The 24,649-nt window shown below is 61.8% G+C and overlaps 3 protein-coding genes across 5 annotated transcripts in view; 2 read left to right on the forward strand and 1 right to left on the reverse strand.

Moving 5' to 3' along the window:
• Positions 1-490: 490 nt before the first annotated feature.
• Positions 491-17,580, forward strand: GRIN2C (glutamate ionotropic receptor NMDA type subunit 2C). Its single transcript, XM_019466299.2, is given in 16 exon segments — positions 491-755; positions 5,710-6,123; positions 8,169-8,564; positions 8,566-8,724; positions 8,726-8,769; positions 9,118-9,190; positions 9,192-9,233; positions 10,178-10,389; positions 10,543-10,708; positions 11,043-11,196; positions 12,546-12,671; positions 12,972-13,201; positions 13,585-13,745; positions 14,287-14,474; positions 15,411-15,643; positions 16,066-17,580. Coding segments are annotated over 16 exon segments (3,756 nt in total). The 5' UTR covers positions 491-692; the 3' UTR covers positions 17,161-17,580.
• LOC128774225 (collagen alpha-1(VII) chain-like) lies at positions 762-2,163 on the forward strand. Its single transcript, XM_053892772.1, has 2 exons — positions 762-1,778; positions 1,938-2,163. Exon 1 carries the CDS (start codon positions 955-957, stop codon positions 1,705-1,707), a length of 753 nt encoding a protein of 250 aa, XP_053748747.1. The 5' UTR covers positions 762-954; the 3' UTR covers positions 1,708-1,778; positions 1,938-2,163.
• A 2,374-nt stretch (positions 17,581-19,954) lies between the features above and the next one.
• TMEM104 (transmembrane protein 104) overlaps positions 19,955-24,649 on the reverse strand; it is a 59,618-nt gene continuing 54,923 nt past the window's right edge. For all 3 annotated transcript variants that reach the window (XM_019466311.2, XM_019466310.2, XM_019466309.2), the window contains exon 10: positions 19,955-23,980. In XM_019466311.2, the coding sequence (XP_019321856.1) occupies positions 23,220-23,980 (761 nt within the window). In that variant the 3' untranslated portion in view covers positions 19,955-23,219. The remainder of the gene's footprint in view (positions 23,981-24,649) is intronic.

Consider the following 24,649-nt stretch of genomic DNA (forward strand, 5'->3'; position numbering starts at 1 on the left):
GGCAGCAGCCTGCCTCAGGCCCGCCTTGTGGCCCAGAGGGTCCAACCTGTCTTGGTGTCCAGCCACAGGGACAAGCCTTTTAAAAACACCTCAGTCTCTGTAGTACTTTGCAGTTTATGAGGCGTGTTCACCGTCTTTTGTGCCAGTCCCCAAGAGGCTGGTCTCACTTTAGAGAGCGAGGGATCCTCGAACGAACTGGCCCAAGGTCACACAGCTAGTGAGCTGCGGGCTCGAACCCAGGGCTCCAGGCTGGCTGTTGGTTTCTCCGAGGCCGCACTTGGCCCCAAGTGTCGGGTCTGGGGACGCAGCCCCGGAGAGGGGAGAAGGGACCCAGGCGTCCCGCGCGCGGGCGGGCAAGGAGGGGCCTGGAGCAGCGGGGAGCGGGCGGCGGGGCGGGGCGGGGCGGAGGCGGCGGGCCCCGGCGGGGCGGGCCCGCGCGGGCGGCGGCGAGCGCTCAGCCACAGCCGGCTGGCGAGCCCTGGGAGCCAGAGGCGCGGCGTGCCGCCCAGCCCGGGACGGAGCCAGGCGCCGAGCGGACCCCGGGAGGGCGCGGGGCGCCGGGCGCGGGGCGGGGGCCGGCCCTGCCCAGCCCGCCAGGCCGCGCCGCGGACACGGGCCCCGCGTTGCCCGGGCTCAGGTGCCCGCCGAGCTAGGACGGAGCGCGCCAGGGCGCGGGGCCGAGGCGCCGGGACATGCAGCGCGCGGGAGGCGGCCGGCGCGGGCTCTCGGCGCGGGCGCAGCGCCCCTTCCCCCCGGTGAGTGGCGGGTGGCGAACCGGGGACGCCAACTTCGCCGCCAACTTGGGGCTGGGCTCGGGCGCCGCGCGGGCAAGGACGGCGGAGACAGACGCGGGAGTCCCGGGGACAGTCTGGCCGGCGCGGGGAGCCCGAGGAGGGGGCGGCCCGGGGCACCGGGACCCTCGGGGACCGGGCCTGGGGTTCGGCCCCGGGGCGGATGGAGAGGAGGCGAGAGAGGGAGGCCGAGGTGACAGGCGCGAGGCGGACGCGAGGGAAGGACGCGGGTGAGGCGCCCAAGACGTTCGTCTCCCCGGTCGCGGAGCCCTCCAGCTCCTCCTTCGCCGGGCGTCGCGGCGCCGCGGGGGAGGGGGCGGTGCGGGGACGCGGGAGTCCGGGCTGCCGGCCCCCGCAACTGTTGCTGCTGGAAGCCCGCTGGGCCGGGGAGCCCGGCCGGGGGCTGGGGCCGCGACCGGGCGGAGGGGGCTGGAGAGGGCCTGGGCAGAGAGGACGAAAGGGGGCTGTGGGTGGTTCCGGGAGCTGGGCCCCTGCCTCCCGGAGGTCTGCTGAGCGCCTTCTGCGCGCATCTCCCTTGACACTCCCCCGCCCCTTCGCACGCTGCGAGTCCCCCGGGTCCTTATCCCCCCAGCTCTCCTCCTCCTCTCCCCCGCCCGGCATAGCGCTCCCTCCTCTGACCTCAGGGAATCAGCGTGGGGTTCACGGGGTGGTGGGATCTTCCCAAATGCTGACCCAACGCCCGGTGGACCCGGGCTCCGAGGGCGCAAAAGGAAGGCTGGGCGAAGAGGACCATGGGAGAACCGTGAGCCCCGCAGCGCTGGGCCCTGGCTGTCGCACCAGCGGGTATGCTCAGGTCTCCCGGGGCTTCGACAAGGATCCCCGACGGCGGGGAAGGGAAACCCGGAGCCTCCTGCTGCAGAAGGCGTTTCGTGCCCAGGCCTGGGAGGCCTTGTGAAGGCAAGGCATCAAGCAGCCAGGAAATCCCCAAGGGTGTGCGTCCCAGGACCCTTCCAGAGGTCCTGCTCGGTGAGCGAAGACGCGGGGCTCCCAGCCGGGTTCTTGACGCTCACACCATTGATCCACCCTGCTTCCTAGCCCTGCTGTCCCGGCAGGACTTCTGGCTGGGTGCCCCAGCCCTCCCATGGTGGTAACACCCTGGCTCGGTCTCCTCCGCTGGCTCCACAGGGAAACCGAGGAAGGCTCGCGCTCTCTATCTCGGAGCCCGTCTAGTTTCTGGCTGCGCCAGTCGGTTTCAAGTCTGCTCCTAAACTCCGTACTAAGAATTTGAATAGGAGCGTGAAGGGGAGTCCGGCAGGCTGGAGACCAGACTTCTGGGTTCACCCCAAGCCCTGGCACCCCGGCCCACAGCCCCGTCAGCCAGGCGAGCTCGCCCCCCGCCAGCCTGCGGGGCTTGCGGTGAGTGGGGGTGGGGGCCGAGAGCCGGGAACGCCTGCGGGGTGGGGGTGGGGTGTAGCAGCGCGGCGGGGGGCGCGGACGTGGTGCCCAGTTTGGCCGCCAGGAGGCGTGGCACGGGTCCCGGAGCCCGGAGTCGCCGCCGCTGCCGCCGCCGCCGCATCGCGAGTGTCCTTGAGCCGCGGGTGACGGTGGCTCTCGCCGCTCGCGCCCCGTCCTCCCGCGGGGGGAGCCTGATGCCACGTTCCCTATGAATTATTTATCGCCGGCCTAAAAATACCCCGAACTTCACAGCCCGAGTGTAAGAGATTCCTGCCAAGGGGAGGGGGCGGGGCGCCCCCCGGGGGGCCAGGGCGGAATCGGCGGGGAGGTGGAGGGGGCGGGGTAGTTAATCTTGGAGGGAGACTTTGGTGCCCGCGCCAGTGGGAGCGAGATGCAGCGGCGGTCTTTTCCCCTGACGCCTGGGTTCGGATTTTTAGCTCAGCGGAAGTGCAGGAGGGAAGGAAACCCGACGGCAAAGGAGAGGCCGCTTACCAAAGGGCTGTGGATATAACGGGGCCGAGCAGCCGGGATCCCCCTGCTGCCCCGAAGCAGCGCAGCTGGTGGGTGGGGCCTCTTCCCGGGGCCAAAGCTCCTGGCCTGGGCGGCGGGGGGCGGCGGGGGAACCACCAGTGTCTGGTGTGTGAGTGTGCCTGTGCGCACATCCGTGTGCGGGAGCCTGCCTGGGAATGGGGGAGGGGGTTGGAGGGCGAGAAGAGCCCTCAGCACGCGGAGGTTCTCAGGCAGCTCAAGGTGATGCTGAGTGTTTCAGAGGACTGACCACTGCCCCCCTCCCCTGGGTCCTTTTGTGGTCTCGGCGTTCAGTAATTTACTAGCCTGTTAGCGAAAGATGCGAGACGCTGAGGGAGGGGGCAGAGGTTCCTAAGACAAAGTCAGGTGTGTGGCAGGGGCATCATCTGGTGGGCAAATACCTGCCAGTGGCATAGTAGGGAGCTTCCCAGCCTCTGAGGGGTAGGGGTAGGAAGGGCAGGTGGCCTACAGCCCCACCCAGGCCCTATGTCTTGTCACCTGCTGTGTCCAGAGCCCAGAGGGACTAGGGCAGGTGCCCTGTGGGAGAGGGATTTAGGTTGGGCCCTCAAAATTCTGGAATTTTGTTGCGTAGGCAAGAGAGAGGCCATGGGAAGAGGACATTCTAGCTAGAGGGAGCAACAGAGCAGGGACCTGGGGATGATGACAGTGGGGGCTGTCTGGCTAACAGACTGGCAGGAGCATGGAGTCGATGGAGGGGAGAGAATGCGTTGGTGTCTGGGTGTGTGGGGCCCTAATCATGGGACCAAGGTGTCTGGACTTCATCTGTGGGCACCAGAGAGCAGCTGTGCTGTCTGAGGAGAGGGTGCGGTGGCCCTCTGAGCAACGCTTCAGATCAGTGGGGTGGGAGGGTGGGGTGGTGGATGGGAGGTGGAGGGGTGGGGGGCCGGGGCTGGGGCTATGACCCTCCTGCCTTGTGGGGAGACTGGATGTCATGTGGTGATAAGACCCTGGGGTCTGAACCTCTTTGAATCTGCCCGTTGCTCTTTGAAGCCCAGAAATTTGCCTGAAGGAGCCCCTCCCGTCCAGTCGCATTCTGTGCTCACTCCTGACGGGAGGCACCACCTGCCTCAACTTCCTCTTCTCAACTCCAGTCCCAGGGGACACCTTCCCACAGGGGGAGTCTCTGGGGGCAGGGCCCCCTAGGAGTTGGGGGAGGGCCTGGATCCTGCATCTAGAGTCACGTTTTTCCAAAGAAGCAAAATGAGAGCTGCATGCATCATTTTACATTTTCTAGTGGCAACGTTAGAAAAAGTGAAAAGAAACGGGTGAAGTTAGTTCTAGCGGTATATGTTTAACTCAGTGCATGTGACATTATTTCAACACGTAATCAATATAAAAAATATTGAGATACTTCACGTTCTTGTTTTCATGCTAAGTCTTCAATATCCAAAATGTCTTTTGCCCTTAGAGCAGACCTCAGTTCAGAGGAGCCACATTTCAAGTGCGCATAGTCACATGTGACTGGTGGCTGCACAGCACAGACCTGGAGCTCAGAGCTGGGAGGCAGAGCCGGGGGAGGCTTGGGGCTGCCCAGGGGGTAGGGAACCTATTGGGACCCGGCTGTGGGCAGAGATGGGCACAGAAAGGCCTGGCAAGGGAGGGGGGACATGGCAGTCCCTTTTGCGGGTATGACTTGAGATCCCTGATTGGTGGTAGCTGAGGTGTGGTGTGGTGTGGCTTGGGCTGCAATCTCAGACTCATACATGTGTCCGGGCTGACATTCTGAGTCGATGTACCAGGAAACCATACACGGGGGTGTGTGTGGGGGGACTTCAAGGGCACCACAATGAGTATCCATTCCCTCCCCTGCCAAAAATCCTGTCTTCTCAGCCTAAATTAAACCAGGTTCACCCTGGTCACCCTTTGGCTCCTGGTCCCTTTGGCATCCCCCGTTCAGAAGTTTTGCTGGGGATGTGATGAAGATGGAAAGGGGTGGCACTGCCATGGCCGATGTCCAGCTGGGAGAGAGAGCTGCATCAGTGGGCACCACTCACTGACTTGGCTGTTGGTTCCAATCCAAAGCAATGATGTTTACTTAGCAGGGATACGCATCACGCCCTTGGGTGAGGTCAAAAAAATCCTGCACACTAGCGACGGCCTGGGGAAACAGCTCGTGTGTGAGACCTCAGGGTCCCAGGTGACCCTGAGTCCTGACCAAGTCAGTGGTGTCACAGCCCTGCTGTGGAGTAGGTACTACTAAGTTGAGGCCACTCAACTACTAAGTTGAGTGGGGGTGTCTGAGGCCCAGGAGGACGGGGCTCTATGCCAAGCAGGGCCACGCAGAGCAGGGCCCTTAGGGATGTTAGTTTCAGTTTAGGATGGGGAACATGGAGGCAGGGCAGAGAGTGTCACAGAAGCTGCCTTCTTTCACCTGGATGTGGGCTGTCGCTGTAGGATAAGGATGCTGATAGCAGTGGGGAGCCCCCATGCTGCTGTGAGGTAGGTCCCATGTTATCTCAAGAAAACCTACCTGAGTGGCTTCCCCAGGACCACACGGCTAGTCAGTGGCAGAGCTGGGACTTGAACTCAGGTCTGTCTGACTCAAATCCATGCACCTGGACACCAGACTAGCATTTTCAGTGTGTCCTCCCAGGGTAGGGCCCAGACAGATGAGTTTCCAAGGCTCTGGCCTTTGCGGCCGAGCAAAGTGTTCAACAGCAGAATGGAAGTCATGAGCACTGATGGGGACTAACGTTCTTCCTGCCCCCACCCCTCCAGAGAGCCCTGGGGACGCTCAGCTAACCTGTCTCTTTTTCTTTATCTGTGTCTGGCTCTCCCTCCCTCTCTGCCTCTCTTTGTGGAGGGAGGTTTTCTCCTTTTTTCTTTCATCCTTGGGATGTGTGTGTCTCTGACTCCTCCCCCCTTCCCCCTCCCCCCCCGCCCCCACCGTGTGCTCATCTTTTCTCTTCGTGCTTCTGTCTCCCTCCCTGTACCCACCCTGATCTCTCTGCAGGACCCTCTGGTGGACATGGGTGGTGCCCTGGGGCCCGCCCTGCTGCTCGCCTCACTCCTCGGTGCCTGGGCAGGGCTGGGCCCGGGGCAGGGTGAGCAAGCTATGACAGTGGCCGTAGTGTTTGGCAGCTCGGGGCCACCGCAGGCCCAAGCTCGTACCCGCCTCACCTCCCAGAGCTTCGTGGACCTGCCTCTGGAGATCCAGCCGCTCACCGTGGGGGTCAACAACACCAATCCCAGCAGCCTCCTCACCCAGATCTGCGGGCTCCTAGGCGCTGCCCGCGTCCATGGCATCGTCTTTGAGGACAACGTGGGCACCGAGGCCGTGGCCCAGATCCTGGACTTCATCTCCTCCCAGACCCATGTGCCCATCCTCAGCATCAGTGGGGGCTCTGCTGTGGTCCTCACCCCCAAGGTGCCTGTCCAAACTCATGTCCCCTCATCCCTTGGGCCGGGAGCCGGGCTGGGGCTGCAAGAGTGGGGCTGAGGCTGGGCCAGGGAGAGACTTCAGCTCTGGGAAGCTGGGATTGGGTGGTACCAGCAGGTGGTGGGGGCTGAAGGTGTGACGGGGGAAGAGGCTGTGGCAATTATGTTCTCATGTTCTAGAAGATAAACTTTCTGGGCTGCTTTCACATTGTGTCTGGATGAGGCGGGGTGGGTGGCAAGCTCACCTCTGGCTTAGGTGGGAAGCCCCGGCCCACCTTCTCTCTGCTTCTCGGGCCTTCCTCGGTCAAGCTCCAGACTCAGGGGCAGAGGCCAGGCTGGGCAGGGGATCCGCTGCAGGTAACCTGCAGGGGAACACCCAGTGTCAGGCCGCTGTCCCAAGCATGGGGGAGGCATGCCCTCACAGATCTGCAGCCCGTGGAGACAAAGTTCTAAAGACACGCTAATCTACAGTCACAGCTGGGACAAGCATTCTGAAGGAAAAACACAGGAGGGTCTAAGAGGGCCCCGTTTGGGTAGAGCGTTGGTCAGAAGGTCTCCTAAGAAATCATATAGAAGCTGAGGCCTGGAGGATGAGGGAGAGTTGGCAAGGTGTGTGTGTGTGTGGGGGGGCTCAAATGGGGGGCAGTGTTCCCACCGGAGGCATCAGATGGTGTGAAGGCAGCTAGGTGGAAGGAGCTGGGAGGATTTGAGAGAAGGTTGGAGACGGGGGTGGGATTCTGAGCACGCAGGAAGATATTTGGGTTTTATCCTAAGTAACTGGAGAGCCAAAGAAGGTGTTGAGGGGAGAGACCTATCTGATTTGCCTTTCTTTTATGATTATTTTTTATTAGGGAGAAACTTGAGCATACATAAAAGTAGAAGCGTATAATCACCCCATGTACCGTCCACCCCTGACCAACCCTGCCCCATCCTTCTCCCCGCTACTCCCCTCTCTTCTGTGTCATTCTGAGGCAAAGCCCAAGCATCCTACTGTCCCATCCAGACGTATGTCAGTATATATCTCTAATAGATAAGGGCTTAAAAACCGAACCACCACATGATCACATCTAGAAAATAATAAAAACTCCTTAACATCATCAAATATCCAGCCGGCGTTCAAATTCCCCCCTTGTTTCACAAACATCTTAAGTGCTTATTTTTAAATTTGGTTGCTTGAATCAAGAAACCAGTTAGGTGTCCACGTGGCGATTGGCTGACGTGGCTTCGGAGCCACAATCTCTAGGATCCTACAACATCTCTTTTTCTTGCAATTTGCCTGTGGGAAGAACTGGGTTACTTGTCCTGTAGGGTTGTCCCCGGTTTGCTTTTTTAAAGACGGGGACAGCAGTCGCAGTGTGGCGAAATCTTGGAGGGCCTGCGGTGGCAGGAGGGACCCCTCAGTTAGCAGGGGATTGCGCTAGTCCAGGCTCGAGCTGGCGTGCCCTTGGCATTTGTGATGGTGGAGGCAGTGGGGAGTTGGAACCTTCTCACCCACAGGGCTCCGTGGGGTGTTTTCCTAGGAAGCTTTGGTCCTGGCAGTAGCTCTCAGCGTGGGTGGCTGTCTTAACAGTGCTTTAGAAAAATACAGACGCCCAGAGTCCCATCTCTGAGAGTCTGGTTCAGTTGGTCTGAGGCATTGCTTCCCAAACTAGCGGGCTCAAGAATCACCTGAAGAGCGTGTCAAGGTACAGATTCAGGGCGCCATCCCCAGAGTTCTGATCCAGTAGGTGTGCGATGCGCCCGAGAATGTGCATTTCCGACACGCTCCCAGGGGACAGCTGATGCTGCTGGGCTTTGATCAGCATTGGCCGGGCGCGAGCCCGCAAAAAGCCCTCCAGATGATTCTAATGGGCAGCAGGGGCTAGGGACCACATCGGGGGCGCGAGGCGGGAGGCGGGTGTTGCAGCACAGGGTCTCCCGGGACGCCCCGCGTCTAGGGGACGCGGGGGCGCATTAGGGGACTGCAGGAGGAGGCAGAAGTTGGGGCGGGGCGCGCCGAGCCCCGCCCCGACTCAGGCCCCGCCCCGCCCCCAGGAGCCGGGCTCGGCCTTCCTGCAGCTGGGCGTTTCCCTGGAGCAGCAGCTGCAGGTGCTGTTCAAGGTGCTGGAGGAGTACGACTGGAGCGCGTTCGCCGTCATCACCAGCCTGCACCCGGGGCACGCGCTTTTCCTGGAGGGGGTGCGCGCCGTCGCCGACGCCAGCTACCTGAGCTGGCGGCTGCTGGACGTGCTCACGCTGGAGCTGGGCCCGGGCGGGCAGCGCGCACACACCCAGCGCCTGCTGCGCCAGCTCGACGCCCCGGTGCTGGTGGCCTACTGCTCGCGCGAGGGAGGCCGAGGTGCTCTTCGCCGAGGCGGCGCAGCCGGCCTGGTGGGGCCCGGACACGTGTGGCTGGTGCCCAGCCTGGCGCTGGGCAGCACCGACGCGCCTCCCCGCCGCCTTCCCCGTGGGCCTCATCAGCGTCGTCACCGAGAGCTGGCGCCTCAGCCTGCGCCAGAAGGTCCGCGACGGCGTGGCCATCCTGGCCCTGGGCGCCCACGGCTACCGGCAGCAGCACGGCGCCCTGCCCTCCCCGGCTGGGGACTGTCGTGGCCCACCCCGGGCCCATCAGCCCTGCCCGGAAGGCCTTCTACAGGTGGGCACCTGCCCAGGGCACGGAGGGGGGAGGGGGCCGCTTCAGCGGACCTGGGGTGGCTACACCTCCCACTAGCTGTGTGCCTGGGGCCAAGTTAACCATCACCTCTCTGGGCTTAGTTTCTTCAACTGAAAAAGAAGCCAGGTATGAGGTGTGGTGAGGATTGCAGGGGGAGGGGTGTTAATACAAAGAACAATAATTGCACAGTCAGTGCTACTTGGGGGTGGTGATAGTGGTGACGTAGAAAGTGGGGGAGGGGGCATCCTGGGGACCCAGGAAGGTGGGGTCCTGGGCAGGGCTGCTGGCAGAGCTAACCAGGGACACCCTGGTTTCTCTCCCCCAACGCAGGCACCTACTGAATGTCACCTGGGAGGGCCGAGACTTCTCCTTCAGCCCTGGTGGGTACCTGGTCCAGCCCACCCATGGTTGTGATCGCCCTCAACCGTCACCGCCTCTGGGAGATGGTGAGAAGGGGGGTGAGCCCAGGGTCCTCGGTATCCTCTCATTTTGTCCCCAGTCCCTCTTGTCCCACAGCTGAGCAGAGGGTCCCTTCTGCCTTCATCCAGCCCCTCATCCTTCAGGTCTCAGCTGAAACATTTGCACCTGCGCTAGGGTGGGTGCTGCATCTCGGCTCAGGGCTCGTCTAGCACCCTAGCCTCCCTCACTACAGAACTGATCAAACACTCTTATCACCTAGTCCGGCCCCTGGGGGAGTAACCCACAGCTATGCTGGCCAGACGGACATGTAAACAAATAGATTTGGGGATGCTCAGTGCTTGAGGAGAGATGTGTGCAAAGCATTACGGGGGGTGGGGTGGGGAAGAGGAGGGCCAGAAACCAGTTCTGCCTTCAAAGGAAGAAACGGGGGAAAGATTCACAGAAGTTGGGACGTTTGGGTTGGGCTGTGGAGGGTTGAGTCGGAGGGCATCAGGAAGGGATACTAGCCTGGTATAGACAGAGGGGCAGAAGGGTCTGGACATTTTAAAGTGATTTGTTTGGGGGGGGGGTGTAGAGACTGAGGAGGAAGTGTGGGGAGGGGTAAGGTGGGCCCGAGTGTGGAAAACTTTGAGTACTGGGCAAAGGACTTTGTACCAAGGGGGGGGGTGGGGAGGGTGGGGAGATGTCTCAGGTCTGGACTCGAGAAAGATGCTGCAGGCCAGCAGCAGTGGGTGGCTAGATGGGAAGGCGTGGGGGCCAGAGGCTGGGAGGAGACTGTAGGGAGGCACCCCCCCCCCCCTTTCTGGTCCATGCACAGCCCCTTGCTCTGCTCTCCAAATGCTCCTGCCCAAAGCTCCAGTGTAAGGAGGGAGGACTCTTGGCCCCTGGCAGGTCCCACCAGGAGGTAGTGGGTGGGGGGTGGGGGTAATGGGGCTGGAGGTCCCAGGCTGAAGCTGGTCACCTTTTGCAGGTGGGTCGCTGGGACCATGGTGTCCTCCACATGAAGTACCCGGTGTGGCCTCGCTATAGTGCCTCCCTGCAGCCTGTAGTGGACAGCCGGCACCTGACGGTGGCCACGCTGGAAGAGCGGCCCTTTGTCATTGTGGAGAGCCCCGACCCCAGCACGGGCGGCTGTGTGCCCAACACTGTGCCCTGCCGCAGGCAGAGCAACCACACCTTCAGGTCCGTGCGAGGGCACAGGAAGGCCCGGTGTGAGCTGTGTGCTGCCGTGTGATGGCAGGCGCGTGTGTCTCATGCCTGGGTGTGGGGGCGGGGGCCACCTGCCAAACTGGGAGTTGCTGCTGGCTCTGACGGCTGGTGGTCTCTTGGTGGCAGCAGTGGTGACACGGCCCCCTACACCAAGCTCTGCTGTAAGGGCTTCTGCATTGACATCCTCAAGAAGCTGGCCAAGGTGGTCAAGTTCTCCTATGACCTGTACCTGGTGACCAACGGCAAGCATGGCAAGAGGGTTCGAGGCGTGTGGAACGGCATGATCGGGGAGGTAGGCCCGCCCTTGCGGTCCACCTGAACCCACCCCCCTGGTGGGCTCCCCAGGCCCCATGCATCGCTCAGCCACCCCTAGATGTTCCTGTGCCGGGGGTCAGTCAGGGCGGAGCCTGGGGCCAGCTCCCACGGCTCTCCCAGTTGGCAGGGGAGACGGGTTGTCACCAGTGATGCTCCCTGGGGTGGTCAGTAGTGCAAGTGGGGCTCTGAGGACCCCAGATGGGAACAGCCCACTCAGTCAGAGGGGTGGTAGACGGGGGGGGGGGGGGCTGTGGAGAGTGCTCCAGCCTGTGGGACCCCTCCTCCAACCCGGCCCGGCCCCATGACCCCAGGTGTACTACCAGCGGGCAGACATGGCCATCGGCTCCCTCACCATCAACGAGGAGCGTTCCGAGATTGTGGACTTCTCTGTGCCTTTTGTGGAGACGGGCATCAGTGTGATGGTGGCACGCAGCAATGGCACCGTGTCCCCCTCGGCCTTCCTGGGTGCGGCTCTGGGTGGGCGGGGATGGCTCTGGGGTCTGAGGCGCAGGCGCAGAGATGGGGAGTTTGGGGTGGGCCTCAGAGGGCCAGCGCAGCAGCCGCGGGTGCCTTGGAGGTTGGCCAGAGGCCTGAGCTGCAGGACAGTAGGATGCAGAGGGATAGGAGGCGAAGTCCGTGTTCCATCTGAGTCTGAGTGTTGGGTAAGGAGGGTGGAGGGGTCACTGTGAGGGGCAGGGAAACGGGGAAGGCAGGCCGACTTCAGGAGGCGCCTCGTAGGCTGGGATACACCAGGGGAGAAGCTTCACAGGGAGCTGGAGGAACCGACCCAGAGAGTGGGAAGTAACAGTAGGAATTCAGCCTCGTGGGGCAAGTCCCTTCGTGCCAGGCTTCACACTAGCTGCTGGGGAGACAGCCACAGTCCTGGCCGCTGCCCAGCGTCCTGTCAGGAAGTCAGTGGGCCCTGGAGTGGGGGATTTTCAGAGAGCCCCAAGGACAGGCAAGCCTCAGCCAGGAGCAGAGGAGAGAATCCCCTTCCTGCTGTGTGGCCTTGAGCAAGTCACTGAACCTCTCTGATCAGGATTCCTCAGCTGCGTAAGAGACAACAAGCCCCACCCCCACGGGATGGGCATTGCGGCAAAGGACACAGTGCTTATGGCAGTAATGCCTGCTTGCTCTGGGAGACTGAAGCCACTGAACAGATTGGTCCGAGAAGCTCAGTTGGTCTCCCCAGCTCCTGGGGCTTCGGGGCCCTGTCAGGAGGATCAAGAGTGAGACTTGATCTCAGAGACCCTGATTCCAGGCAGAACAAACAGCCAGCCATCAACGCTGGGGCAGGCAGGGCACTTCCAGAACAGGAGTGTGGTTAGCAGTGCTGGCCGGCAAGGGAGGAGAGGGAAAGAGAATTCCTTGGGCATGCTGGTGATACTTGGGATCAGGCTGGGTGGGGAGGAGGAGGGAGATGGGAGATGGAGTGGGTTGCAGGCAAGGGGGTGGGAGAGGAAGGGGAGAGAGCATGGGGCATAAACTCCCTTTTTGTGAAAGGAAGTTGGGGGTCGGTGTGGGATCCAGGGGAGATGTGTAGTCAAAGGGAAGTTTCCTGGGGTGGGGTGATGGGACCTGGTCCCAGGGCAGAGGGGAAGGGGAGACAGAAAATGCTGGAGAGCCTGATCTCTCTTGGGGGTGGTCTCTCCCGGGGCCCTGCTGCTCTGAGAGTCAGAGACCCCTTGGCTCAGTCCTCGGGGCTGACGGGCCCCACTTTGACCATGTGGACGCACCTGTCTGCACCCAGTGCTCTGGGCTGTGGGTGGGAAGGACAGTAGTGAGGCCTCTGAGCTGCCTCCCTCTGTTCCCAGAGCCCTACAGCCCTTCAGTGTGGGTGATGATGTTTGTCATGTGTCTCACTGTGGTGGCCATCACGGTCTTCATGTTTGAGTACTTCAGCCCTGTCAGCTACAACCAGAACCTCACCAGTGGCAAGAGTAAGCTCTCACCTAGGCCTGGGAGGGAGGGAGCATTCTGGACGGGTGGGCTCAGGGCTACAGGGGCCCTACAGAGAAGGCTGGATCCTGGGGGAGGTATCTGGCTTTTGGACAGCAAGCAGGGGCCAATCAGATATATGAGAGAGAGAGAGAGAAAGACAGAGAGAGGGAGAGAATGAGAGAGAGAAAAGGGAGACAAGGTGGGTTGGCTTGCCCTGGAGGGGCGATGGCTGGGGACAGGGCCCCACCCAGGACAGAGTGAAGACTGGGGTCCCTCTGTGCCCACCCTCTCACCCCCAGAGTCTGGGGGCCCATCCTTCACCATCGGCAAGTCTGTGTGGCTGCTGTGGGCGCTGGTCTTCAACAACTCGGTGCCCATCGAGAACCCCCGAGGCACCACCAGCAAGATCATGGTCCTAGTCTGGGCCTTCTTCGCCGTCATCTTCCTCGCCAGCTACACCGCCAACTTGGCCGCCTTTATGATCCAGGAGCAGTACATCGACACTGTGTCTGGCCTCAGTGATAAGAAGGTTCTGGGGCTACAGCTAGCAGAGGGCAAGGGGTGCTGAGAGCAGGGGTAGGCCTGTGGGACACAAAAGGGGAATCTGAAATGGAGCAGGGAGTAGGAAGGAGCTGGAGACCTGGTTGAGGGGAGGGCTGGGGCCTGGGGTGAGGGGGCGGATGGCTCAGGTGCACCGACAGAGTGGCCTTGGGTGAGTCTCTTCCTGACCTGGCCTCAGGTTTCACCGTTTGTAAAACGCAGGAGTGGCCCGGACGGTCTCTCTCAGACTCCTGTGCCCTCACTCTGCAAGTGCAGACTCCAGGGCTGGGCGCCGGGGATGGGGTCGGGGAGCGCTGGTGTGTCCGCAGGCTTGGACGGAGGTGACGAATGGCGCCTGCTCTCTGCCCGCAGTTTCAGCGGCCTCAAGATCAGTACCCACCCTTCCGCTTCGGCACGGTGCCCAACGGCAGCACAGAGCGGAACATTCGCAGCAACTACCGAGAGATGCACACCCACATGGTCAAGTTCAACCAGCGTTCGGTGGAGGATGCGCTCACCAGCCTCAAGATGGGGTGGGTCCTCAGCCCTGCACCCACCCTCTGACCGTCTCTACCCACATGTCTCCCCGTTGACCAGCCTCAGTTCTGGCCCTGTCTGGGAGACCCCAGGTGGAGACATGGAGGCCGGGGTGTCCTGTAGGACTCGTAGGGAAGGGGGAGGGAGGTCTGGGGGCAGAGTGAAGTTTCAAGCAAAACTGGAGGCCCACCATTTGGCCCACAGATGCAGCTGAGATACTGAGCAGGGTTCAGCCTTCATCTGAGTGGTGGCTGTGACCTTCTTAGGGTCCTAGGGAGACGGAGGGGCTGGGCACGGAGGGAGTGTTCTCTGGAGGCGGAGGGTCCCCTGGCCTCTCTGAGAGGAGGGGAGGTGGGGTCCCTGAGCTATGGAAAAGACTCTTCTCTGCATTCAGGATCCAGGGGAACCAGAGAAGTCTCTGCCCACCCATCCCGCCTGGTCAGTGCTCAGCGGGCTCTGCTGGGCTCTGCAGCCCAGACCCCTGTCAGGCCCCAGGTTGGGTATCCTCACCTCACATGACCCCTGGCCTGTCCCCAGGAAGCTGGATGCCTTCATCTATGATGCTGCTGTCCTCAACTACATGGCAGGCAAGGACGAGGGCTGTAAGCTGGTCACCATTGGCTCTGGCAAGGTTTTTGCCACCACTGGCTACGGCATCGCCATGCAGAAGGACTCCCACTGGAAGCGGGCCATAGACCTGGCGCTCCTGCAGTTCTTGGGGGATGGTGGGTGCTGCTGCTGGGGGCCTGGGGTCCAGGGTGGGCCGTGGAACCTGAGGTGGGGACAGCTGCCTGATGGCCGGTCAGCATCTCCACTACCATTCTCTGAGTCCCAGGGCCTGTGGGCAGGAAGAGGTCTCTGGGAGTGAGGCTGGGGCAGGGAGGACGGGAGGGTGGCATTTGGAAGGACCACATGGAAACCTGGGGAAGGGGTGGGCTTGCCAGGAGGGAGTGGGAAATAGGATTTCGGGAGGCTCCCTGGAGGGCAGGAAGACAGGAAGGAGCTCAGGCCACACAGTGGGGCTTGGGGGAGGCTGACATCCTGTCTTTTTTCTCTAGACCCCTGTCCCGGCCATTTCCATCTTGAGATCACCTAGGATAGTGCCAAGGGCCTGCCTCATCCCAGAGCTGGGGCTCAGGCTTGCCTTGGGACAGGGGGCTCACATATGTAAGCAGTACAGCGGAACCTGCCCCCAAACCCAGAGCTTTCAGCGCTATGAGATCAAACTGATTTTCCATCAGTGCCACAGATTGAGAGTGATAGCAGTTAAGGTGCTGGGATGTCCTAGGGGACCTGGGCTTTTAGTCTCTGTGTGCCAAGCTCTGTGCCTGGCTTGTAGATGACCAATAGGTTTGACCCAGGTGTGAATGATAGGTAACATACCACATCTGCAAGCTTTTACTGGGTGTGTGGGGGGGGGGGGGCGGGGGGGGCATGTCCAAGACTGGCATTGTCTACCCCAGCCCCCACTCTGCTTTCCTTTCTTCCTGCTCATTGCCACCTCCCTTCCCCCACCCCCATCCTGCCCTTGCTGGCTAGATCCCTCTGTGGTCCTGTAAGGGGCTGGCTCCAGACCCCTCCTTGCTCCAGGCTTGGGCGAGCATTGGGAGGGTCTTTCCTGAGCCAGGTGTGCCCCCACCCCCGCTCCCGCCTCTCGCCAGGGGAGACACAGAAGCTGGAGACGGTGTGGCTCTCGGGGATCTGCCAGAACGAGAAGAACGAGGTCATGAGCAGCAAGCTGGACATCGACAACATGGCGGGCGTCTTCTACATGCTGCTGGTGGCCATGGGACTGGCCCTGCTGGTCTTTGCCTGGGAGCACCTGGTCTACTGGAAACTGCGCCACTCAGTGCCCAACACGTCTCGGCTGGACTTCCTGCTGGCTTTCAGTAGGGTGGGTGCCACCCCACCCCAGGCAGGTCCCAGCTTTAGGGGCGCCAACCCAGATAAGTCAGAGCTGGCTATGGCCCCATTTACAGAGGTAAAAACTGAGGGCCTTCCAGCATCACACAGCAGAAGAGAAGCAGAGCCCTTCTGCCGCAGGCTGGGCAGTGTTTCGGAGCCAGGCTGACCGGGTTCGAACCCTCACTGCTATTTACAAGCTGTGTGCCTTTAGGAAGAGATAACCTCTCGGAGCTTCAGATTGCTCCCTGGCAATTGCTCTCACAGTGGCGCAGTGCCGGGCGCATAGGAGGCGCTTAACGAATGTTAGTAGCTTCCTACGACTTCGGACGCCTGGGCTGGTGCTTGGACCGGGAGGCGGGAGGTCCCTGAGAGGAGCTGGCCACTCATGGCTGTCTCCTCCCGGCTGCCCAGGGCATCTACAGCTGCTTCAGCGGGGTGCAGAGCCTGGCCAGCCCCGCGCGGCCGCCCAGCCCGGACCTGACCGCCGGCTCGGCCCAGGCCAGCGTGCTCAAGATGCTGCAGGCGGCGCGTGACATGGTGACCACCGCTGGCGTGAGCAGCTCCCTGGACCGCGCCACGCGCACCATCGAGAGCTGGGGCAGCAGCCGCCGCGCTCCCCCGCCACCCGCCTGCCCCGGCCCGCGGCCACCCACGCCCGGCCCGTCCCCGGCGCCCAGCCCCCCGGGCCGGGGGCCGCCGGGCGGGGGTCGTGCCGCGCTGGGGCGCAGGGCTCCGCAGCTCCCGGGCCGCCCTCCGACGCCTGGGCCGTCGCCGCCAGACGTGTCCCGGGTGTCGGGCAGGCCGCCCCGGGAGGTGCGACGGCCGGTGCAGGCCGGGCGCGGCGGGCGGCACCTCTCGGCCTCCGAGCGGCGCGCGCTCCCAGCGCGCCCCCTGTCGCCCGAGCGCTGCCACTACAGCTCCTTCCCTCGAGCCGACCGGTCGGGGCGCCCCTTCCTCCCGCTCTTCCCGGAGCCCCCGGAGCCAGAGGACCTGCCGCTACTCGGGCCGGAGCAGCTGGCTCGGCGGGAGGCCCTGTTGCGCGAGGCCTGGGCCCAGGGTCCACGCCCGCGCCACGCTTCCCTGCCCAGCTCGGTGGCCGAGGACTTCGTCCAGCCCCGGTCGCTGCCCACTCGGTGTGGCCGCCCGGCCTGCCGGCGCTTGGCGCAGGCGCCGTCGATGCGGCTGCCGTCCTACCGGGAGGCCTGCCAGGAAAGCGTGTGGGCCAGGGTCCCCGTCTGGCCGCACAGACAGCACGCCTGCCTGCACGCCCACGTGCCGCTTTGCTGGGGGGCCATCTGTCCCCACCTCCCCCGCTGTGCCAGCCATGGCCCCTGGCTCACTGGGGCCTGGGGGCCTCCGGGGCACAGAGGCAGGACCCTGGGGCTGAGCACAGGCTACAGGGACAATGGAGGGCTGGAAGAGGTCAGCAGGGTGGCCTGTGGAACACATGGCTTTCCTGGACCTTGTACCTGGAGGCGGATCTCCAGCTTGGAGTCAGAAGTGTGAGGGGTCAGCTACTGTGGTTCCTGGTCAACTGGATTCTCTTCCTGGCACTTCCAGGGTTAGTGCGGGCAGGCGTTTCTGGATTCCGCCTTGAAATCCTGGCCTTGGGTCCCCAGTGACAGATGTCTTCCATGGTCAGTTGAGTGACCTCGGGGGTCTCCGGTCCTGGTGTGGTCCGGGTGGGCTGTTGCTGTCCTCTTATGCAAAGCCCTTCCCGCCTGTCCTGGAGTCACCGGGAGCAGTGATGTCTCCCTGCCCTGATATTAGCTAGTTTCTAGTCAAGACTGCGGGGGGCCTGGTGTAGGAGTATGGTGGCTGGAACTCGGGGTGGGGGCGGGGGGCTGTCCCCCCACCCCCACCCCCTGCCCTCCCTGACTGGAGTTTCTTCTCAGAGCGCTGGGGCATTAAACAAATCTTTTACAACCCACTGGTCCTGGCTGCCTCATTCTGCATCCCTGGGAGGGAGGGGGGCACCATAGCCTATAGGCAATAAAGCACCTTGGGGGTATCCCAGCGGGGTGTCCGCCTAGAGAAGGTGGGCAGCTCCCTGTGGGGGAGTGTCTGGGCAGCAGAAGCCGCTTGGTATTCAGTGGCTCCAACCCACCCTGGTGCTGGGTGTGACAAATGTGCTCAGCATGGGGGCTCTGGTGGTGACGGATGGAGTTCATCCTTCAATCTCCTTGAAAAGAGAGGCTCATGCCAGGGGCTGTGGGTGTCCTGCTTTGCCAGGGGCCCACCTGGAAGCCTGACGGTGTCATAGTGGGAATGGCAGAGGGAAGTCTGCTGTGGGCAGCCTGTTGGGCTCTCCTGGGCCCTGGCTGGCTGTATTCTCTCCGTGGGGGATGTGCAGGGCTCCGAACTGCCTGCTGGCTCTGGAAGCTTTTGCACAGGTGGCTTCCGAGGTCAGACACAGCTCAGCCTTGCTGGTGCTGAGACCCCTGGGGGGGGGGGGGAGAGATGGTCAGAGAATCTTCTGGATGTGTCAGTCCTTCACCCTCCCTCTGGGCTCCCAGCCCCACCTCCTTTCTCTGTCACATGTCATCAGTCCTGGACCATCTAGAAAGATGGCTCTTTTTTACAATTTCCAAATGCTTTCACATCAGTGGTGAACATGTAGCCCCACAATGACTCTGTACAGTAAGCACTCATTCTTCCATTCATTCCACAAACACAGTAAGTGTGATTGGTGCCGTCAGACCTTTTCCAACTGTGAACATGTAAAGCCTGAGGCCTTGCTGTCCTCGACAAGTTGGGTGAGGCAGGGCAGAAATTACCTCCATGTAACAGGGAGGAGGTCGGGGAGGGCAATGCTGAATGCCAACAGCACGTGCAGCCGCTGCCCCATGTCCTTTCCCATACATCCTTGCTGGATCCCAGGAAGCTGGGTCTCCTTTCCAGTCTCCAAACACTCCACTACTGGGGGTGGAGTCATGAAAACTGGAAGTTTTTTGTTTGGTTTTAGGCACGAGAGCAGCTGAGATGCTAGAGTGGGGGGAAATTTCTAAAAACCCTCCATTTGTGTCTGGAGAGCTGGACTATGCCAAGAATGGGAGGCCCTCGTCCATTAGTCAAGTTCATGTCCTCTGCCCTATGGACTTCATGGATCCAGGTCCAGAATTGCAGTGGGGAGGGTGGACCTCAGACACAGGTGGTAAATGTGGGTCTAGGTGAGTGCTCGAGGCCTTGGAGGGGAGTTTGACCTTGAATGCAGCCATCGGTGGTGAGAGAGTTAAGCCCCTGGACCTACCAGCTCCCCCTGGACCTGACCCCTCCCGCTCCCTGAATCTGAGTGCAGCTCTGGGTGAAGGGCTGCAGCAGGTAAGCCAGGAGGAGTCTTGAGATCCAGGCTGCTCTCCGCTCACTGCCCAAGATCATTAATAACCAAGAACTGGAAAGATAATTAAAAGCCAAACATGGAGCTGAGCCTGTTGCTGACTGGCTCCAAGGAGGGGCCCATCCTGCTCCTGGAGCCAGGCTCTAGGCTGCCTCATTCTTTCTCTAGGAATGTCTTCTGGGGAGAAGTGGGCCCCACAAGAAGTGGAGGCAGGGAAGATGCCTACTGTGGGTTCAGACCTTGCTTGGCCTGGCTCCCCAGCCTCTGGCTCAGAGCCATGATGCCCCCTGTGCCTCCACAGAGGACCAAGGGCCCTGCACTATCGAGAAGAGGGCAGAAAGCCTGGGGGGGGGGGGGGAGGGAGCTGTGTCGCAAGGCCATAGATGATTAATCATCATAAACAAAGTCCCGACTGTGTAGCAGAGAGCGAGCTGAGTCCACCCAGACGCCAGGCACCCGGATGCTGGCTTCTTTGGTGGGAAACAAGAGGGGGGCCCTCGGTCACCTGTCTCAGTAGGAGGAACTCCTATCTCTCTGCTGCTGCATGGCTGTCTCCTCGCCGGGCTTTACTGAGAGGCTCGTTGTCCACACCACCTCTCTCCTGGGGCCCGTGAGCGGGCAGGGAGCAAAGAGCTTAGCAGGAGGTGGGTATGATGGCCTTGGTCAGGATACCTGGGCTTTAGTCCCAGCTCCAGAAGTCTCCAGCAGGGCCTGGGTTTGGCTCTTTGAAAGTGTCCTTAGGCTCCCTGGAGCCAGAGACCACTTTCTCTCCCAAAGCCCTCCGGACCCTGAAGCATTCAGACCAGTTTCTTGTTTCTGAATTGTAGCAGGCAGTTGCTACAATTCATCAGGTGGCTATGAAACCAACCAGGTGCCTGGGGACCCAAACCGGGGTCTTCAGTGAGTCTGGGGCCTGTGGCTACGAGTGTGGTTATGGCTGGCAGTGACAAGGGAGCCAGGCACCAGTACAGAGTAGCTTTATTGAGCACTTCTGTGCGAGGCACTGAGCTCACTACTTAAGTTCCCACAACCGGTCAGTGGCGCAGGTACTATTGTCCCCGTGCTACAAATGACGAGGAAGAGTAGGAGGCTCGCTGCCTGCATGGGGCAGTTCTGCCTTCTTGGTCCATGGTCTTAATCCCCAGATTATGCCAAGGTCCACACAGAAAGCACCCAGCACTGTGCCTGGCACATGCCAGGCACTGAGAAGCTATCACTTCTCCTTTTCTCCAACTGACACCACCGTGAGCCCCAGCCCTGGGGAGGAGGGACTGAGAACCTCTCCCACAGTGGATCTGTTTCAGGAGACCCAGCTTTTCAGTGGCCCTTAGCAGAGCCAACCGGGTGTCAGCCCTGCCCAGGAATCCGACGCTGAGACAGGCGTGGTCTCGGCCTTACACCTGCCCTCAGTCACATGGCCCTGTGCCAGGCCCCTCCCCCAGGACTGGTTTCTCATGAGGTGGGGAGCGGCCCCCATCCCCCCCCACCACTCTGACTCTAGTTTCTATTGCCGAGGCTGCTCCCGGCCCCGTGTGGTGAGAACAGCTGTGTAGCTAAGGGCCTGGCAAGGTGCCCGCTGCCCACCTTCCACCACTCAGCAGTGCCTCCCAGCCTGTCACCTGCCATCTGCCCCATCTATAAGCCCGCAGCCGCCTCGCTGGCCTCAGGTGAGGGAACAGGCAGGAGCCCCTGGCAAAATGGCATGAGGGAACACGGTCTCCCACCTTGGCCTGGCCTCGGGGTCAGTCCGGGTGAAAGGCATTAGGTGGAGACTAGCGGGTTTATGTCCTCCTCCACGGAGACATCTGTACTCAGGTCAGGCTGGGCCGGCATCCTTTTCTGCCCTCCCCACCAGTGACCTCGGGGGCCCATCTGTAAAATGGAAATCAGGAGCCAGCTCGCCCCCCTCACCACACTGACGTAAGCACTTGCAGCCAAGTGTGCCTGACGCACGTGGTGAACAAGCATCATCGGGGTTCTGTCTGGCTGTTGGGCCTTCTCCCCCTTGCCCGAAGCCCCCTGGCTATCAGCAGTAGAGAGGAAGACGACCCCATCTGACCTCCAGCAGGTGAACACGGAGCTGTAAAGGATCCCAGACAGTGGCAGTGGTGAGCGCCCTGGGTTACCGTCAGGGATGCGGCCAGCTAGGGCTGATTCCGCCCCTCCGGGCCTGGGGCTGCCCAGCTTGGAGTAGGGGAACGCAGCCACCAGACTGCACTGCTGTGTGGCTCCAGATTGCCACATTAATCAACCTGGGCTTTATGATGCTAATAAATTTGCGTCCAGAATTTGGTTTGGAGCCTGGGGCAGCAGGATGATTTAATTTGCTTTGTCCTTAAGCAAGAGGGAGTGTAAATGGAGAAGGGTAAGGACCGATGTTTTGAGTTTTCAGCAAACAGCTGGGCAGCTGCAGATCAGCCCAAGCCATGGGTGTCCATCACCCAGGGGCCCTCCCTGCTCTGCCCACCGGGGGTGGGGCCTCCTGGGAAGAAGCCACAATGGTACATGGGGAAGGGTCGTCTATTTTCCACATGGATGGAAAATCACAACGTTTGGGGACCGGCTGCGAGATGTGTGGCAGCAGTGAGAAAGCAGACCATGGCCAATCACGACCAGGGGTTCTCACAGGCTGGGGCAGCCAGGGGCTGGGGCGGGGATAGCACTGCCTGTGGACTCCCCAGGTCCTCCTCCCTCTCCTTCGGAGACCACCAAGGGCCCCAGGACACCCAGTGGTGTCGCTCCGACCAAGGTACGAACACTGCGCCATGCAGGGAAGGCTGCAGAGATCCCCTAACGAGAGCTGAGCAAGGCACTAAAATCAAAAGGGGGATGGGGTGGGGGCTTGAGACCCCACCCCAGAGAGGCAGCTCCAGGTCAAGCTGCTTTGGGCTCCAGGATAGGTGGGGCCAGGCCCAGGGTTGGGGGCACGCCAGGGAGGGTCAGGAAGGACCCCCAGGTCCTGAAGCGGAAGGCACATTGAAAATGCAGAGTTCACTAGTCACCTGTGTTTCCGAGAAGGGCTGGCCCAGCAGGTACACGCATGCCTGTGATAAGGAGGGGACCACGGAAGAGCTGGTGAGGTGGCCAGGAAGCCACCCCTCCTTCCATGAGAACGGTGGCTGATGCCCCATCTCACTCCACAGCACCCAAAGGTCACAGAGAGTATGAACAGAGCACCCAGAGCCTGGCTCAAAAGGGAGCCACGTGAGCCACATTTAGTGCTGGAGTGGGAGCAGGGACAGCCAAGCCTGCTCTTGCTTCACAGACCTGACCTCTGACAGGGTGGGAGGCACAGCCTGCTCACCGCTACATGCCCAGGGTGCCCCCAAGCCACCGTGATGGTGGGTGGGGGTAGCTCCCTTTAGTGGTCCTTATGTACCGCCCCCCTGTACTGCAGGAGACCCTGAGGGCCCCAGTGGGGCAGTCAGGAGAGCAGAGAATCCCTTTGAGGGGTCACAGGCTCTGGGCTTTAAACTGGCTGCCAGGTGGCTGTGCCCCGAGGAAGGACTGCTCCTGCCTGATGCTCCTGAGTCACCCCTGGTTCAGGAGCTCAGCCAGGTGCTGGCACCCACAGCAAGGGCCCTCAGAGCCACAGTCAAGGGACCCTGGTGCCTATCAGCACTTCCTGTTGTCATCGAGGCTGGCCAGGCCTTCTCTGGGGAGTGGAGTGGCACCTGGCCACTCCAGGCCTGAGGGGAAGGTGGGACCTGCCTGTCACTGGCAGTCCTGGTGGGGAGGAGAGTTAGGGCCTGGGATTTGCCCCAAAAAGGCAGCAGCTACGAGTGGAGTTTTCCCAGACGAGGATGCAGGAGGGGCAGGACAGAGGAGGACGGGATTTGGCCTCTGGTATAAATAACGGGAGGGCCAGCACTGCGTCCCTACTGTGCGGTGGGAGGAGCCCGCTCCTGGCAAGTAAAGCAGTAACCAGTCCTGGAACTGGGACGGCTGTGTGCCCAGGTTGTGCAGCTAGGCTGGCCAGGGGCAGCCCCAGGCAGGGGGCCTGGGAGACAGGCCGCCCTGGCGAGTGAAGCGAGGCGCGGACTGCGTGGGATCCTGGGTGGAGATAAGACCCCTAGCAGGAGACGTGGAGGGTGCCCTCCGCAAGTCTGGCCTTGCCTGCCCCATGCAACCCTGGGAAGGAACTAGCTCTTGGCTCTGCAGGCGGGAAGGTGAGTGATGGGGCCAGAGTGGAGCCCCCGCCTCTCTCGTCACTGGGCACATTTTGCCATCAGACCTTGGTCTCACTGAGGACGATGTTGGCAGTGACAAAGAAGAAGCAGGAGAAAGCCCAGAGCAGCACAAAGCCCACCCAGAAGGCGTGGCGGAAAGGGGACCTGTGCTTGTTGATGGTCCCGTAGCCCAGGGCCAGCTGGGTGTCCTTGCGGCTGTGGTACACCAGGAAGGCGGGAATGACGTACTGGATGCCTGTGCCTGCGTAGGCCCCCGTGATGCCCACCAGGGACTCCAGGTCGTGGGTGCAGAAGGCCACCAGCACCGGGGGCAGCAGGGTGATGGTGGGGAACACCACGCGGTCCACCACCCAGGGGTACGTGCCCCCGTCACGGTGGAAAAGTGTTTTCCAGTTGTTGCGGAGGGTCACGGCGATGATGGGGAAGTTGGTGCTGATGGTGAAGACAGGGAAAAGGCCCAGGAAGAAGCGCACGGCAGCCAGGCTCACGACATCGCAGCGCGCGAAGTTGAGGGTGTACATGTCCATGAGGCTGTCGCCGCGGAAGCAGAAGATGGCGGTGAAGCAGAGAAGGCCGTAGAAGGCGAGGATCAGCACGTAGTCCAGGAAGACCAGGCGTGTGAGGTGGCGCTTGGAAGACACCGGTGTGACAAGGGATGGCAGCGAGTGCTGGCACATGAAGGAGTAGACGCACACCCCAAACAGGTTCCGGATCCCGGAGAAGTCAGCCAGGGGCGGGTGCCCCTCTCTGTGCCCGTTCCCGATGCGGACCAGGGCCAGCACGATCATGATGGCAAAAGCTGAAAAACAAGAGGGCAGTCGGCCAGCTGAGCGGGAACCGGCCCTTCCCTGGGGAGTAGTCGGTTTGGTGGCACCTGCCCAGGGACCAGAGCGCCAGGGGAATCCCGGAGTTCACGTGACCCTGATGACCATGTTGTGGGGCAGGTCAGCCGTGGCTGCAGACCACGCTACCCCTCCCCAGCGAATAAGGGAATGGATCTCTTGGGGGGCCTGGGCATGAGAGGGGGCTGCGTGGGGCGGTCAGCATGTGCCCGCCCAGGCACTGCCCAGCTCCCTTAGGGGGCTTCTCTTGGAGCAGGCCTAGGTTGGAACTTGTGCTCACACTCCCTCCCTTGGCTTAGAGAATGTATGCATGGGGAGTAGGGGCTGGTGGGGGGGAAGGGGCACAGAAAATCTGGGAGGGGGAGTCCTCCTGGGCCACGGGCACCTGCATCTGAGGGGGTGGGGAGTGGGAAAGTGCGCTGGTAGTTCTGCACAGAGGTGGGCACCCAGGGGCCTACACCAGGCAGGAGGTGGGGGGGAGATGGCACCAAGACCAAGGCTGGGAAGAGCTGAGCCCTCTGAGCTGCTGGCGTCAAGGCAGGAGGCAAATGGCACACGGCTCTGCGGTCCTGGGCCTGGTGGCAGAGGTAGGGGACAAGGGAGTACCTCCGACCCAGGTTACCTAT

Source organism: Panthera pardus, unplaced genomic scaffold (assembly GCF_024362965.1).
Source record: "Panthera pardus isolate Hobbes unplaced genomic scaffold, ASM2436296v1 HiC_scaffold_3, whole genome shotgun sequence".
In the NCBI taxonomy this organism is placed as follows: domain Eukaryota; kingdom Metazoa; phylum Chordata; class Mammalia; order Carnivora; family Felidae; genus Panthera; species Panthera pardus.

Coding starts and splice junctions, on each gene's coding strand:
- LOC128774225 (XM_053892772.1), top strand. CDS start 955: ATGGAGAGGAGGCGAGAGAGGGAGGCCGAGGTGACAGGCGCGAGGCGG.